Here is a 14,303-nt window from a genome sequence, read left to right on the forward strand (position 1 = left end):
GACATTTCAGACAGAAAAAAGTGACGCTTCAGACAAGTGGCAAGTGAGACGTTTCGTTACAAATTCCACGTCTCGCGCCAAAACGTTAATTTTGTACAATTATTACAAGATACGTATATAAAAGACAATGGTTTTGCATTTATCTTTTATCCGTTTATTTAATAAACAAACCATAGAAACTATTACTCGAATCGAATCGAAACTATAGAATCTAAGCTATCGAAACTAACCTAACCTAACCTAACCTATCCACACGCTTTTTAGTGTTAATTGTTAATATTAATTTAGTAAGCTTCACAAGAACTGTGTAACTTACCAGATTCGTAGTAAGGTTGCGAGCGATGTCTGGGCTGTCGCTCGTGTCTCAGCGGCGCCGACGGTGCCGGCTCTGGAGGTGACTCGGCTGAGCCTTCTGGCGCGCTCTCAGGGCTTCTCCTCGATACGCCAGGAGCCGACAAATCAAAGTCTGTCCGCCTGGCCGATTCGTAGTCAGCCCGTCTTCTAGCTGACTCCGCGTCAAATTCTACGCGTCTCCCGGAGTCCCCGTCGAATTCCCTGCCAGGGTATCGTCGTCCTGATTCGTAGTCGTAGGGGCGACGGCACGAGTCGAAGTCGTAGTTGCTACGGCGTGTGTCGTAGCGCCATCTGGCGGAGTCGGGGGAGCGACGTTGTTCGCGTGAGCGGCGGCTGCGCTGCGGGGACCGGCGCGCTGTGTCGCGAGGCGTGCAGTACGCCTCTAAGAACTCAACCTGTAACAATCAGAAAGACGTTTGAATATTTCATAGCGCACCTCTAAATATACGGATTATTAGTGTAGGTATTTTCTTTAATAATAACTAGTTGCAATCTGCATATAACAGTAACAACGTTCGTTAAAATGTACTATCTGGCAACCTTCCTAGTAATTGCATACCTACCAAACCACTATTAGCAAGAAAGCCCTCTATCATGACGGTCGATTATGTGGCATAGTAAAGTGGTAATAAAATGCAGCGGTCACATATCCGCCCGGAACGGTCGGTTAGCCCTCCCCTCCCGTCATTACCACGGGTCGGTTTATGGGGACGGGTATAAAGAATATTATGAGATATGGTACAAGCATTGACGATACTATGAGGTGATAACATTCCAAGGGACGGTGCCAAATTTAGTCCGCACGAAGACAAATTGTTATGGCGCCTTGTTTTGTTGTGACCGCTGGAAGAGCGGAGTTGGGATCATTTTACGAAATATAATGCAGTGATATGAGTTTCCATACTTCTAACAATTATACAATACATTGCTACAAGATTGAATAGAATACACGTAAATAAGTACAAGCTTGTCGCTTTGATACTGAAGTAAATAAAATTTAAAGTGTTTATGTTGATTCATGTTGAGTATTGTCAACATTAATTATCACAATACAGAAGTTATTTTTCAATAATTTAATTATTTGCGCATCTATCTTTATCTCACGATGACGCTTTACATTTCAAAAACCACCGAATCCAAACTCAATAATGATGTTCTATTACATTTACTTTTCATGCTTTTACGCTTTTTCCAAATCACATGTGTCCTGGATTCTGTTTAAACGAGATGATATCTGTTTAAGCCGGGGGTGTTTTTGGGCCATTAGAGCCCGTGATGAGTCCCCGCTTCCGCGCCCCCGGCCACGAGCCATAGGGCTCTCATTAAGGACCAAATTAGTAACAGCTCCGCAGGATCCATCTTGGTGCGTAAACAACTTGAGTGTTTACGCACCTATTAATGCTTTATGGTGAAACATTTTATGTGACACGGTAATGGCGTTAACATGCTTGGATAGGCTCTGACATTGCCTTCAATGGGCAATTAAAACAATATTTACATTCACAATATAAGAATAGGTGGAAAGATTGCAGACAACTTTTTATCGTCGTATTAAAGCAATGTCCTTTGTCTGGCACGGCTTCCGGCATATGATTTTTCTTTCAGTAACCTTGAGTTTAGGAAAATAAAATTATTATGGTTTTTGTACATAACGCGCTATTACGATTTGGTACTGCGTCATCATGCAGTAAATTAAATAATACGGTTTCATATCCGAATTCAAACATCATTTTACAAAAAAATATTTATGATGTAAGTATTGAAGGTTTACTTACACCGATTTATACCTTAAAATGCCAGCTATAAATACAAAAGGTAAACAAAATCATTATACGCATTGACATCAAGTAGGTACTTATACAAAAGTCGTAGCTCAAAAAGAGAAAGGGCTGGGATCCGGTCTGCCCTCAGGGCCGAGGAACTCTTTATTCAAACTTTTACTATAAGGGCTCGCTTCATCTGGCGCATTGTTTAACGATCCGCCGTTATGCATGGAAATTATTTTACATAATTAAACGACGAGCAACCCTCGCCCTGATTTGCGATGTCTACAGAGGTTTGCGCGTTATTTGCATATTTGCACCGCTACTTAATTAAACGATCTCTCAAAATTGCGGAATGATCTTTCGTTTATTCTAAAAAGTTCTCTAGTCGATTAACAATTAAATATGCATCCAGACGTTATCTTCAGTACAGTAGTTAATTCATTGACATTGCAACATAAAGTACCTATGTATATCTCCATATAAGAACTTCACTTTTAAAGCTCAAAATCTGCTTGTCCCCAACTAAGCGTAGTTAATCTAAGCTAGTCAATCCTTCAAACACGCAACCCGTGCCTCTATAGACCACCTAACTCCATGCAAATTATGTACTCTGGTAGACGAACATTTTATTTACCGATTCAAATCAATGCCGCCATTCGGCCGTAAGGGTTAACTTTGAAAGGGATCAAATTGAATTCAGCTGGAGCTCGCATGCTCCCGTCGTCTGTCCATTCATCAATTGTATCGCATAAAGGGGGAATAGTAGACAACAACTCACTTCCTGCGTACTATTCCATTAGATTGTGCCTACATATACAAACAAAGACGATTTCTGGATCGGTAATTAAGAGATTTAGATTTATTTTTATGTAGAAGTAAGCAGAAGCTCGTCAGTGGACAGATACTTAGTATCACTTTATCAATAATACCAATTTCCGGTTTAATTTGATAGAGGCTGTAGATTAAAATCATCGTTACCTGTTGGTAACTACTGTTATCAAGGTATTAATGTCGATATTTTTTATTATATGATGGGAAAAGTGCATCATACTGGGCGCCCTGTACTAGTTAAGCATGTAACTAGTAAGAGTAGTAAGTAATCTCTGGTTGCTTCTCTTTCTATTAATCATATTTACACAACCTATTAGATATTCACAGGTTTCACTTGTTGGTTTTCTTTGTGTGTTCTAATGCAATAATGGACTTTTCAGATTAAATTATTGAATTTCGCTGAATAATTGTACCCACACTTTGGTCAATAAAAAACAACGGGTTGCACTCCGGGAGTGCCGGCAGAAGTGAAAACACTAGCGCAAAATGTCTGCAGCACTATGTATAATTGAGGTTAACGCCATCTAGCGTTATTTCGTCGCATTACTTGAAACCCCTAAGCACATCACTGTTAGTACTCGAGTTATATTATTACCAGTTAGAGGGAAACTCACTAGATGGCATTTAAATCAATAAAGAAAAACTCAATGACATTGTAACAGGTTTTCGATCAGGTCACGTGTCCGTCTTACGTCTTACGAATCTTACCTCTCGCGAGTTTAACATTTTTTCCCCGTCACAAAAAGTGCACAGCGCCGCTAAAAAAGTTTTCACTTCAAATATGTTGAGACATTCTTACGCCTCGTTCTCTGTGATATATTTGTTTCAGACTACTTCCCTTTTATTTTAATTAAATTCGACGAGTGAGGACAGACGGAACGGCGCAAAAACAGCAATAATACCGGCCTTGTGGCGGACTGAAGCTTCTCTCATAGTAACCGAGATGTATAAGTCACACGAAACCTATCAACATACGCTCTTTTTGTTTAATAAATCTGAATGAGGAAACTGCGATCGATACCTAATTAAATGTTATAGTCTCTCTATCAAACTGTAGACCGTTCAAGATTTATAGCTAGCTGATTGACTTCTCAGAAGGAGCTCAAAGTATCAAGAACTGCGCAGATCCTGTTGAATTCTAACCACTTCGTATGACTCAGCGACCTTTTTAGGCCTAAGTATTAGGTGTCATTTAAAATATTTTAAGAGATAACGTCTTATCTCACCCCTAGTGTCGACTTAACACACAACAATGGTAGTGTGATTTCCAAACATTATCTAATAAGGTTTGGCAACAATACCGACTTAAATATACACCTGTACCGAAAATTTGATTACTGTTACTGAAGTTCTCAAAAAGTTATTATCAGTTAGCAGTATCGTTAATGGATGATTCAATGTTGATAATTAGGGCAATAAGTTCATATGTACCGAGAACGAAAAACAAAGAAATTATATTTACCCATGTAAATGCACATAATGATCCAAGGAAGTCCATATAAATAAACAATTCCGGGTTCGCCCGCGTGAGTAATCCAAAGAGCATGAAGGATATGGGACAAGCTTCAGACGCCGGCGGTGAGTCAGACGGTATTAATACCGGAGACACGCCTCCAGGGATACCGGCTAAAATAGCTCCAGCGTCGCGTGACTCCAATAATCATTGTTTACTTTCTAAATCTCGTATTTGAGAACCATTACGGAACGAAAACAACCGTATTCTAACTTGTATAAAAACTATTTTAGTGTCAAACGATCGCGTGAGATAAGAATTCGAGAGAGCGAACTGAGTATACGGCGCATTTCATAGGTCGTTGATTTAACGGCAAAAATATTCCTAACAATTGCGTCGGTATTTTAGCACGTGACCTAGTTGACTCATTTTATTTTGGTGTTATAATTTTTTTGTTTGATATTATAGTTGTATCTTCAAGGACGCATTCATCATTCTTAGGCAAATACCTATCATAATATTAATATACCTATGTTCCAGAAATCTAATTTCATTAGGTAACCAATTATTTTCTGTGTGGACAAATATGCCTACATGTAAAAACAAATTTAACTAGGTGTAGGTACCTACTTAAATTAAATATGTATTAAAATTACTTTAAGAGGAAAGGTTTCAAGTAATATAAATATAACTCAATCACTTTAGGTATAGAATCCCCCGGTTATCCTCTTAATTAGCGGGGCTTTTAGCAGATGTTTTGCGAATTTGTATTTATTGTGTGACTCACTCGATTCACCTCCTCCACTGTTTACAATAACAACGACGACAAAAAAAGATCGTAATCTTATGTGAGTTTCGCACTTCGCGGGAGATTTATGATCGATAGGCATAGGTATTTTAGAGGTGGAAGATTCCTAAGAAGTCTTAAAGTGACATTTGTATTTATTTAAATATATAAGTGCTCTTGCGGATAAAATATTACGTAAGTATAAGACCATAATGTTCAGAGGTTGTGTGTTGAAACCCCCGAGATTTTTTATGACGTAAGATGTGTCAGTGATAATTAATCGTAAGGAAGTGGCTATCAATAACTATAATATGTACTAAATATATGTTTCAGACAATGGGCCCGGATTTTTAACTACATATCTATTAGATGTTTATTAGACATCAAGATACGACAACGATATTTTTAAGATCTAGTCTAGTCTGTCAAATTTGACATTTCCGCGATTCTGTACGGATATGATGGTCGTTCTTGTCTACGTGACAGCGTGATAAAACGGTGTCCGTCACTTTCTTTCCCACGGTGTTAAACAGTGACAGTTATTTTATCACGTGGATAAAGATGGATAAAGCTATCCATAATAGGCTGGCTGGGGATATTATAACGTAAGATATTTTAACGTAGAGTGACATTTGTTACCCAAATTGAGCTGCAAAAGAGAATTAGTTGAAATGTAAACTACAACGTATCTAGTACATACCGTATCGTTCTCTAGTCTAGAACGGATCTTGTTTTCCGAATACCGCGGAATGTACAGTATGTATCTGTATACCTACAGATTGCTAGATTTTGATGACAATGGGGGTTGCTAGACAACTGCTACCGGTCTGGCCACTCCCACCCCGTCAGATCACGTTCCGCAAACTACAGACCGCAAACAGGTACAGCTTTTTATTATTATTATTTTCACTTTCGTAGGCTTCCCGTACGTGCTTTCATTATTCCGGGCTTGGCGAAAATCCCTGCCAACTGTCTAGGCATAATTTTCACACAGTTTTCATAAACAGGGGCTAATTTTTACTTGGATATATTAAGTACCTAAAAGTTAAAATTATACTCCCATTCATAGACGTAATAAGTAGAGCATAATTAAAATCATACTCTTATAACATTATAAATGAGACCCTCGTAGACCATTAGCCTGCATTTCCTGCTCACTTGACTAGGCTAGACAAACAATTGTTGCAAATGACAAAACAAGCGGAGGAAATAAGCTTAATTACTAAGTTGCCAGTCCGAGCCGAAGGGCCGAGAGGGCTTCCTTGAGGAGGCCCTTGTGAATGTTTCAATGAGGAAGTATGCAATTACGGAAGAAATTTACACACTTCCTTAAAAGGTCGTTGAACGTACTTAAATTTAGCATTTAAATCTTAAGCCGCGCCATACAAAAATAGAACACGATTTGGGTAAACGACAAAAAACAACAATGACTAGACACCTCATAACAACATAGTTTCATTGTTATGTTGATGAAAGGCAGGGATCAAATTAGGTCCGTTTCTTATCCGTTGTTCGTCTGTCAGTGCCCGGACACTTTGAAAGGAGAGAAGTTTGAATACTTTGAATGTATCATTCAGTGCTAAGTTACCAGAGGGCCGGATGGAGCACAGATAAATCTTTGTTTATGACAAGGGCCCTCGCTTCCTTGGAATTCGTTTAGAAGTCTTAGAACTTTGTTAGGTCACGTCTTTGTTTTACAACAAATCAGATACTGATGACACTTGAGACAGAGACTACCTTGAAACTTAAGTTCCTTGTTGGAATTTGTGAAGTTGTTAGATCAGCATTTTGATTGTAATTTGTCATGACGTATGCTATTATGCGTTAATTTACGTACGTGCGTAATTGATTGAGATGTTCTAAAATTACGTAAGATTCATTGAATTGTAATCAGTGAATTCAAGTATGTCCTCGCAGTTTCTCTAGAACTTTGGAAATAGGACAAAAGATTACTGTCGTATCGGGCAGCAAACTTTGCTCTCTGAACTCTTAACTGAGTTAAGGCTGCCCCAGGGACTGATTCCAAATCAATATCAGCCACGACCTTATCTTTTATTGCCTTAGTTCGCTTTTTGTTTTGTATGTAAAAAAACGCTTATCTGGCTTATACTCGAAATGAATGTTACTATTGATCATAATCATAAGTATATCTTATTATCTTCTGCTAGTCATTCTCATTACATGTAGATATATTATAGGCATTGTAGTTTATTGAATTGTTTAGATAGTAACCATGAGGATAAAATTAAATTAATATAAACCTTTTCAGGGACGTAAGGGGACTTCTACCTATACTGTATGTAGAGGACTAGAGAGAGTATGTTGGGATATATTGTTATCACAATGCGTACTTGAAGTTTAGCAGGTATTATAGAGCTGATTCTAAACAGGGAAGCCATTAACCTAAATCAGAGGCCGCAAATAACTCACCACATGCACCACTAGGATCCACTGCGCGATCTGTCGCATCTTCGATATCAACTTTTTGTTAGAAGGCATGGTTACAGAGTCATACAATCCAGTCTTGACTATATTGTAACAAACTATGCAAGGAATTCACAAATGGCACGGAACGATCGCTAACTTTATCGACCGTTTCACTTGTGACACGCACACACACACAATCTAGAACTACACTTTCACAAAAACTTGTTCTTAGTCTACGTACACGAAATGTCTGTCACACAGCACTTTTTAATGTAAAATGGTGTGCAACCCTAGGTGTTTGGCAGTAAACCCTGCGTTATAACACCTAGAAAGGTTCTTTGCTTCACGAGTCCAACTGGAGACTGACAACACTGCTCAAACACTATACGCGAATGTGTAAAACGGTGACTCATCGCCCCGCATACTGTTTACCGAGGCTTGAGTCATCGCGGTCGTTCGCCGCGGGCGCGCTTTAAGCGCTTCACTAACCTGCGACTAAGGCGTAAAACGCTTACAAATACCAAGCGCTGTAATGCTATGTTATAGGAAATCGACTCCATTAATACCTCCGTTCCGCACGTGTACAACGATAAACCACGCCATAATAGACTTTAAGGTTTTAGTCACAAGAACTAAGGTCCTTATTCAGAGTTGGTTGGGTAGAGTAACGCTAACTTTCGCGTTTGAGTTAAAACTTGTGTTACGGCACGGCCTCAGTAGATCGAATGCCGTTTTGAGGTCGTTTGCGCGATAGGATCGCTAAAATATCTAATGAACTAGGTACTATAGGTAATTGACAGTACTGAGTAATCGTCTTATCTGTAGTGAAGGCGCACTCGACTCTGTCTAATTAAAATAGATACGAACTAGATTAGAAATAGTTTCAAGCTTGTTTCGAAACCAGTGTCTGTACTCAGATATCTATGATGTGAAACGGTAACTGGCCAAGCGTAACTTTTTCACCGACCAATGCTCTGTTCGAACGGTTCGTTTTAAAATCTCCTCTGAGAAAAATAGCAATCGTTGCTGAATTAAGGAATTAGCTAACAACAATTTCGATGGTTAGATTGTCTCGTCGCACTCTGGCATTTATATTTGCATATGGCCGACCTTTTGTGGGCCTTGTGTATACGTAATATGGCGAGATTTAAGTTATGCAGCGAGATATTGTATACAGACGTATCAAATTGACAGATTAAACACACCATACATGTTACTCTTTCATAGCTTTGTTTGATAGTGTTGATCATAATACTGTTCCTAGATTGTCCTCCCTTTAGAAACTCTCGTTAGAAATTAGCCCAAGCTGCCGCACTAATACCACTACCTCTTTCTTAGCTGATTGTTAATTTAACAGCATAATAAAGTGCAACTCGGTTATTTCATGATTTCTTTTGTTTTGATCAATACCTAAGCAGTATTATCTTTGCTTACGTTAGTTTCTGGTCTCTTCTAATTTTCACTGCTTGCAACTTCTTTCGAAATTTTCTTCATTATTTGTGCCGTGTGGTGGCCAGATTTAGAATAGCGCCAACCCTCACATAGGAAAAGGGTGTCGTACGAGGCGACTAGTAAGTCCACAAACGAAGCAAGAAGCTAACTTCGTCACAGGGGAGATGGTTCTCTTAGCATTGGTTTGCAATCCATCTAGGAGAAGGATACTCCAAATAAAACCCGGAATGGAGTGTCCGTAAGGCGCGAGTAGAGTCCAACCTAAAATAATTAAGCGGCAGATTCCTGCAGCTGTCCTGTCTTCACACGTATTGGCTCGCCTTTCCTGTGGGATAAGACAGTGAAGCTGAGATGAGAGGGTAATGTAGGTGCTGAGCATCCCAGCCTGTCCTTAATTCCGTCCCTGGCGGTGTAATGTCCTACACCATAAATCGTCTGCAATAGACGCTAAGGCTAAGGCCAATGATATCATATTGACTAGGCCCTTATTAATTTGATTTATCAACATTAAACGACACAAATCATTGTTTGCATTCAACACACTCTAACGCAGCGGAGATACTCGTGTGTGATCATCAAGTTAAACACATATTTATTTAATTTCAAGTTTCTTATGTTTCATACATTTCCTTCCTTATGCTCATCAGTATTTTTTTATTGCAAAATATCACAATTCATCAAAGCTACAATTTTTTCCTTTTCTGTTGTTTTTTGTAAAATATTTTAGGTCTTGGCCAAAAGAATAAAGGGAATAAGAAAAGGGTTCTATTACGAAGCAGAGAGTCCCGTTCAAAATCTAGCCACCAACTCTGTATACCTATAAATTAACTTATAACTTTAACTTAAATTATAATATTCTAGAGTGATATTCCAGACATGCTAATGACACTTAAGTGCCAAGTCTTTCGAGGATAATGCACTTAGTGATGTCATCACAGCGTCCGACAGTATGAATCATGCAAAAATGTCCCTTACGCAATGAACAAATTAAAAGGAAAGTAATGTACAGCGAATAAATATTTCAATTTACGAAATTCGCGAATGTGAGTCAGCTCAGGGTTTGTAAAGTAAACCCGCAAAGGTATGTATACCTATGTATACATACCAGTACTTTGACTATTAACAAATGTCGAAGTCAACTTCTCTACACATGCAACTTCAAACTTCGTGGAAGCAAAGTTTCTTAAAGTATGAAGATTTGGAGGGACGCGAGAGGGTAGTTCCAAACTGGAGTCACTGCCGTATTCGAACTTCAAGATATTCAAAAGAGACGACACGTACTAGATCCATTCTAGATACGTTGTTCGGTATTAAAACCTTCTCCGTTTAGTTATATTGATTTTCTACATTTAAAACATTGACATATTAAAAGAATGTGACTTTTCTATTTAGATTTTGCAAAAAAACATGTATTCGTTATTAATAAATAAGAAACAAAGATAAATAGTTTAGATTTCAACTAGGTAGTTCTCTTTTTCAGCGCAATTCGGGCAACCAATGTCACTTTTACGTTAGATAGAGTTAGATATCTATTAGATGTGAATTGGATCTCTAAGCCATATCTTGTGGAAATCGTTCAAGAGTATCTCCAGAATCACGCAAATGTCAAATTTGACAGGTTAGATCTTAAACATATCGTTATCGTATCTTGGCGATGTCTAAAAGATATCTAACAGATGTCTATTCCAAAATCCGAATCGGGCCCTCATTTTGACGTAGAAATTTGATATTCCTCTTAATACATCATAGTCTAACCTACCCCAAATTGTGTTACATAGTAACGTCTACAACAGATAGATAAACTTAGACTTCCTAAATCTATACCTATTAATTTAACTGTGTAACTATGTGATTCCGTTCATTTATCGTTTCTGAAAATAGTACTACAGAATGCTAATAATGTTCTATTAATTGACTTGATATCATAAAACCATGAAGGTGATATTCTTTGGCCCCCCTAAGATGACCCACTCAGCCACAAGGGGGAATTCTATGTTATTTAGCATGAATAAATGAAATGAAATGAAATTCGGCCCTTAATCGCCTGCGTAATTTGTAATGTGTATGGGCATGGCAAGCCGGAGCGATTTCCTAGATCGACCCTGCAGCAGGACGGTAGCATGATCCCAGCTCTCCTAGATTCGTAGGTTGCAACATAGGTAGGTATAGCGATCAGTTAGGGTCTCGACAATACTAGTGACATTCGGTCTTCAGGTCATCACATTGGCGCCACAACCGAATTCGATGGTAACCGCCTAAAGACGTGTATAAAGCGAGACGCCAAGTATATGGATAGAAAAATCTAGAAACAGCGCTAACCGAATATTAGATGTAGTATACTGAGTCAGAATGCTGCTAATGAGAGTTGTTTTGTGGTTCTCGATAAGCGCGGTGCAGTACTCTTTTAATTACCGAGTGGCTAATCAGGTGTTTATGACTACCAAATGACTTGTTTACATTTATGGTTTCCTCCGCGATGACTAACGCAATTAGTATGTAACTAATCGGTCTGTATATGCACATGATTAACGCAATATAACTACTGTAAGCTATTCGATGGATGTTATATGTATAAGTTTAGCTGGTTTTAATTTCTGTAAGAGCATAGCTTACAATATTGAAAAAGTGTTGGTAGCCTAACGGTAAGAACCTGTAACTTTCAAGTAAGAAAAATATAACAAGAAGTAAAACCATTTTGTCAATGTTTTTGGGCCAACCTGTACAAAGGATGGCTGGAGTAAATAAATGTGATGATACCTATAAGAATCGCAGTGTTTAAGGTCGGCAACACTTGATCTGGCTTTCGCGCAGATATTGTCATTCTGCACGCAGAACGACACGTCTTTTAACTTTCTGACAAAAAAGGGTCACGTAACTCACGAAACAGGAGTATATGATAATTTTGTATGTGCACAAGGCTTAGTTTCACATTATCACTATGGTAATTGTCTTATCGGTGACTCATAGGTGTTCCCTATCAGCTCCACTGGGTCACATATGGGCTGTGACGCTCACGTGAAAATAATGAGTCACTTTGTCCCCGCGGCAGGTGTTCTGTATTTGACGTTTTGCGCACGTCAGGGGCGTTATTCTGAATTGAGGCCAGCGCGTTGCCAAGCCGAACTATCAGATAAAACAGTGTAACCTAAAGGTAACACTGTTTTTTCTGATAGTTCGTATTCTGATAGTTAGTTTCTGTATTTTACAAATCTTACTGTTTGTTGCGGAGTAGGACGTTTCTAAAGACAAGCAAAACTAACATAAGATAAATCTCATTAAGTCCGCCATTTGTACATTTTTTTATCGTGCAATACGTAAAGTTTAAATAAATAAATAAATCTACATTAAGCCTCAAGTGACCTACGCAATTGTTTATTATGTATCATGCAGCTGCAAAAGTGCATAGCTACCCATTTTATGAATGGAATTCATTCATAAAGTGGGTATGCATTTTTGCAGCTCACTGTACATATACTGGATTTCATGTGTAATAATAACTTAATATTATCATTTTGTGACTTATTTCATTTCGATTTGTATTACCCTGCACCAACTACCTACATGATTTTGTTTTAAGCAATGGTTAACCGTATTGAATGCATAAAAACTTTTCGCATTCGTACATTTTTATAGTGTTTTAAACTTTAAATAAATATAAAAATCATAGTGTCACTGTCACTGGTTAGTTAGAGCGTTCGACTTGCACTCAGAAAAGGTAATAAAGTCCGGGGGTCGGTTGGAGTTTAGGATGGAAACAAAAAAGTGACTACCGGTATTTTGGGTAACAAACACATTGGACGTTGAAGCAGGGTTGCGAGCGTGAGAAACAAACTTAAACGTTGTGCGTCATTATAATGAATTTTAACTACTACGTGAATTGCTATTAATCAAGTCGTAGTTTAACATAGTTTCGTACCTACTTAAAAAAATATCACGTGACACTAGGTTTTAATCATAATTCCCTTGAGGTTGCGTCAACACAGTAGGGCTAACATAGAAGCGGCATGACAGCATCTCGCCCCGCTCATCAGACTCTTAGGCCATGCTAGGCCTACAGGACAAAATTATTAAAATTGGGCGGATATAACCTTAACTTCTTATTACCAACCGTAACTAGCTGCTCTAGTCTAAATTATTCATTGTGTTTCACGTCACAATGAATCTACGAGTATATTTTGCTAAAAATTAAAGTAAAGTTAAAGTGCCAGTACCTACGCCACCAGTAGAAAAATCATGGACTATCCGCTGCTAACTTACGGCAAACAATTACTACACCATAAAGGCCGAACCCTCCCAATTCAGAGTCGTTGGGCCCGAACAATTCCGACACCCAAGCATTGAAATCGTTCGCACTGCGACGCATATTTTACACGCCTATTTGAGCGTTCGAAATATTTGGCAAATACCAGCAAATCAATAAATATATACCAGCGAATCAATAAATATTGGCGAATAAATTGAAGTGAGATGATAACGAATGACAAGATAAAAAGAAAATAACGATCGAGGGACCTATCCTCTTCGCCATTGACCGTACGTGACATGGCCACCATACGAGTACGTCTAGTTATGTCAGTTTACGACTTATCACACTGATGAGTCACAGTTTGGAATAAAATTCAGAATAGACGCCATAAATTAACTAGCTTTGCTCAGTGTTGACTTGAAACAACACGACCATCGGCAAATTCTTTAATACTGCATACTTATTTGTGCACGGGCGACGTATTCAATATTTTATTATATGATCATTTATTCAAAAAATTTTTTATAAAGAATTCATATTAGGCATTAATGTGAAAGTAACTCAATCTGTTTGTTGCGTTTTCAAGGCTAAACTATTGAACAGATATTGTTAAACTGGCATATAGAAAGCTTAAGCACTAGAGACATCAGACATATTATGGTAGGTACTTAACTCTTGGAAAGCTACCCTCTAGGCTTAGAGATACAGACCTAAGTAATACAACGCAAGTATATCTGCGGGCACTGACTGCTTGTACTCTATCAGCGACCCCAAAAAATAAAAGCCCACCTCATCCATGGTGATGTCATTGTTACTTTCTCGTCCCGCGCTTGCGTGACACACGGTTCATGTATGGGCATTACTCGGTCATGAATCTATATTTAAGCATTAAGGATGGGCTATATCCTTATTAACGTTTAGCCGACCTGGAAAAAGCAAATTCTAATTATAAATACTTAAGGTGGAGACGAATTCAAGTAAGAAGCT

General features: G+C 38.4%; 1 protein-coding gene across 3 annotated transcripts in view; it reads right to left on the reverse strand.

The window, feature by feature from the left end:
• The window catches only part of LOC134656246 (uncharacterized), a 204,085-nt gene that overhangs the window by 5,984 nt on the left and 183,798 nt on the right, over positions 1-14,303 (reverse strand). For 2 of the 3 annotated variants that reach the window (XM_063511751.1, XM_063511750.1), the window contains exon 4: positions 317-749. In XM_063511751.1, the coding sequence (XP_063367821.1) occupies positions 317-749 (433 nt within the window). Of the gene's footprint in view, positions 1-316; positions 750-7,621; positions 8,195-14,303 lie in introns of those variants that run through there. The other variant, XM_063511752.1, reaches the window with a different exon arrangement.

This window comes from Cydia amplana, chromosome 18, assembly GCF_948474715.1.
Source record: "Cydia amplana chromosome 18, ilCydAmpl1.1, whole genome shotgun sequence".
In the NCBI taxonomy this organism is placed as follows: domain Eukaryota; kingdom Metazoa; phylum Arthropoda; class Insecta; order Lepidoptera; family Tortricidae; genus Cydia; species Cydia amplana.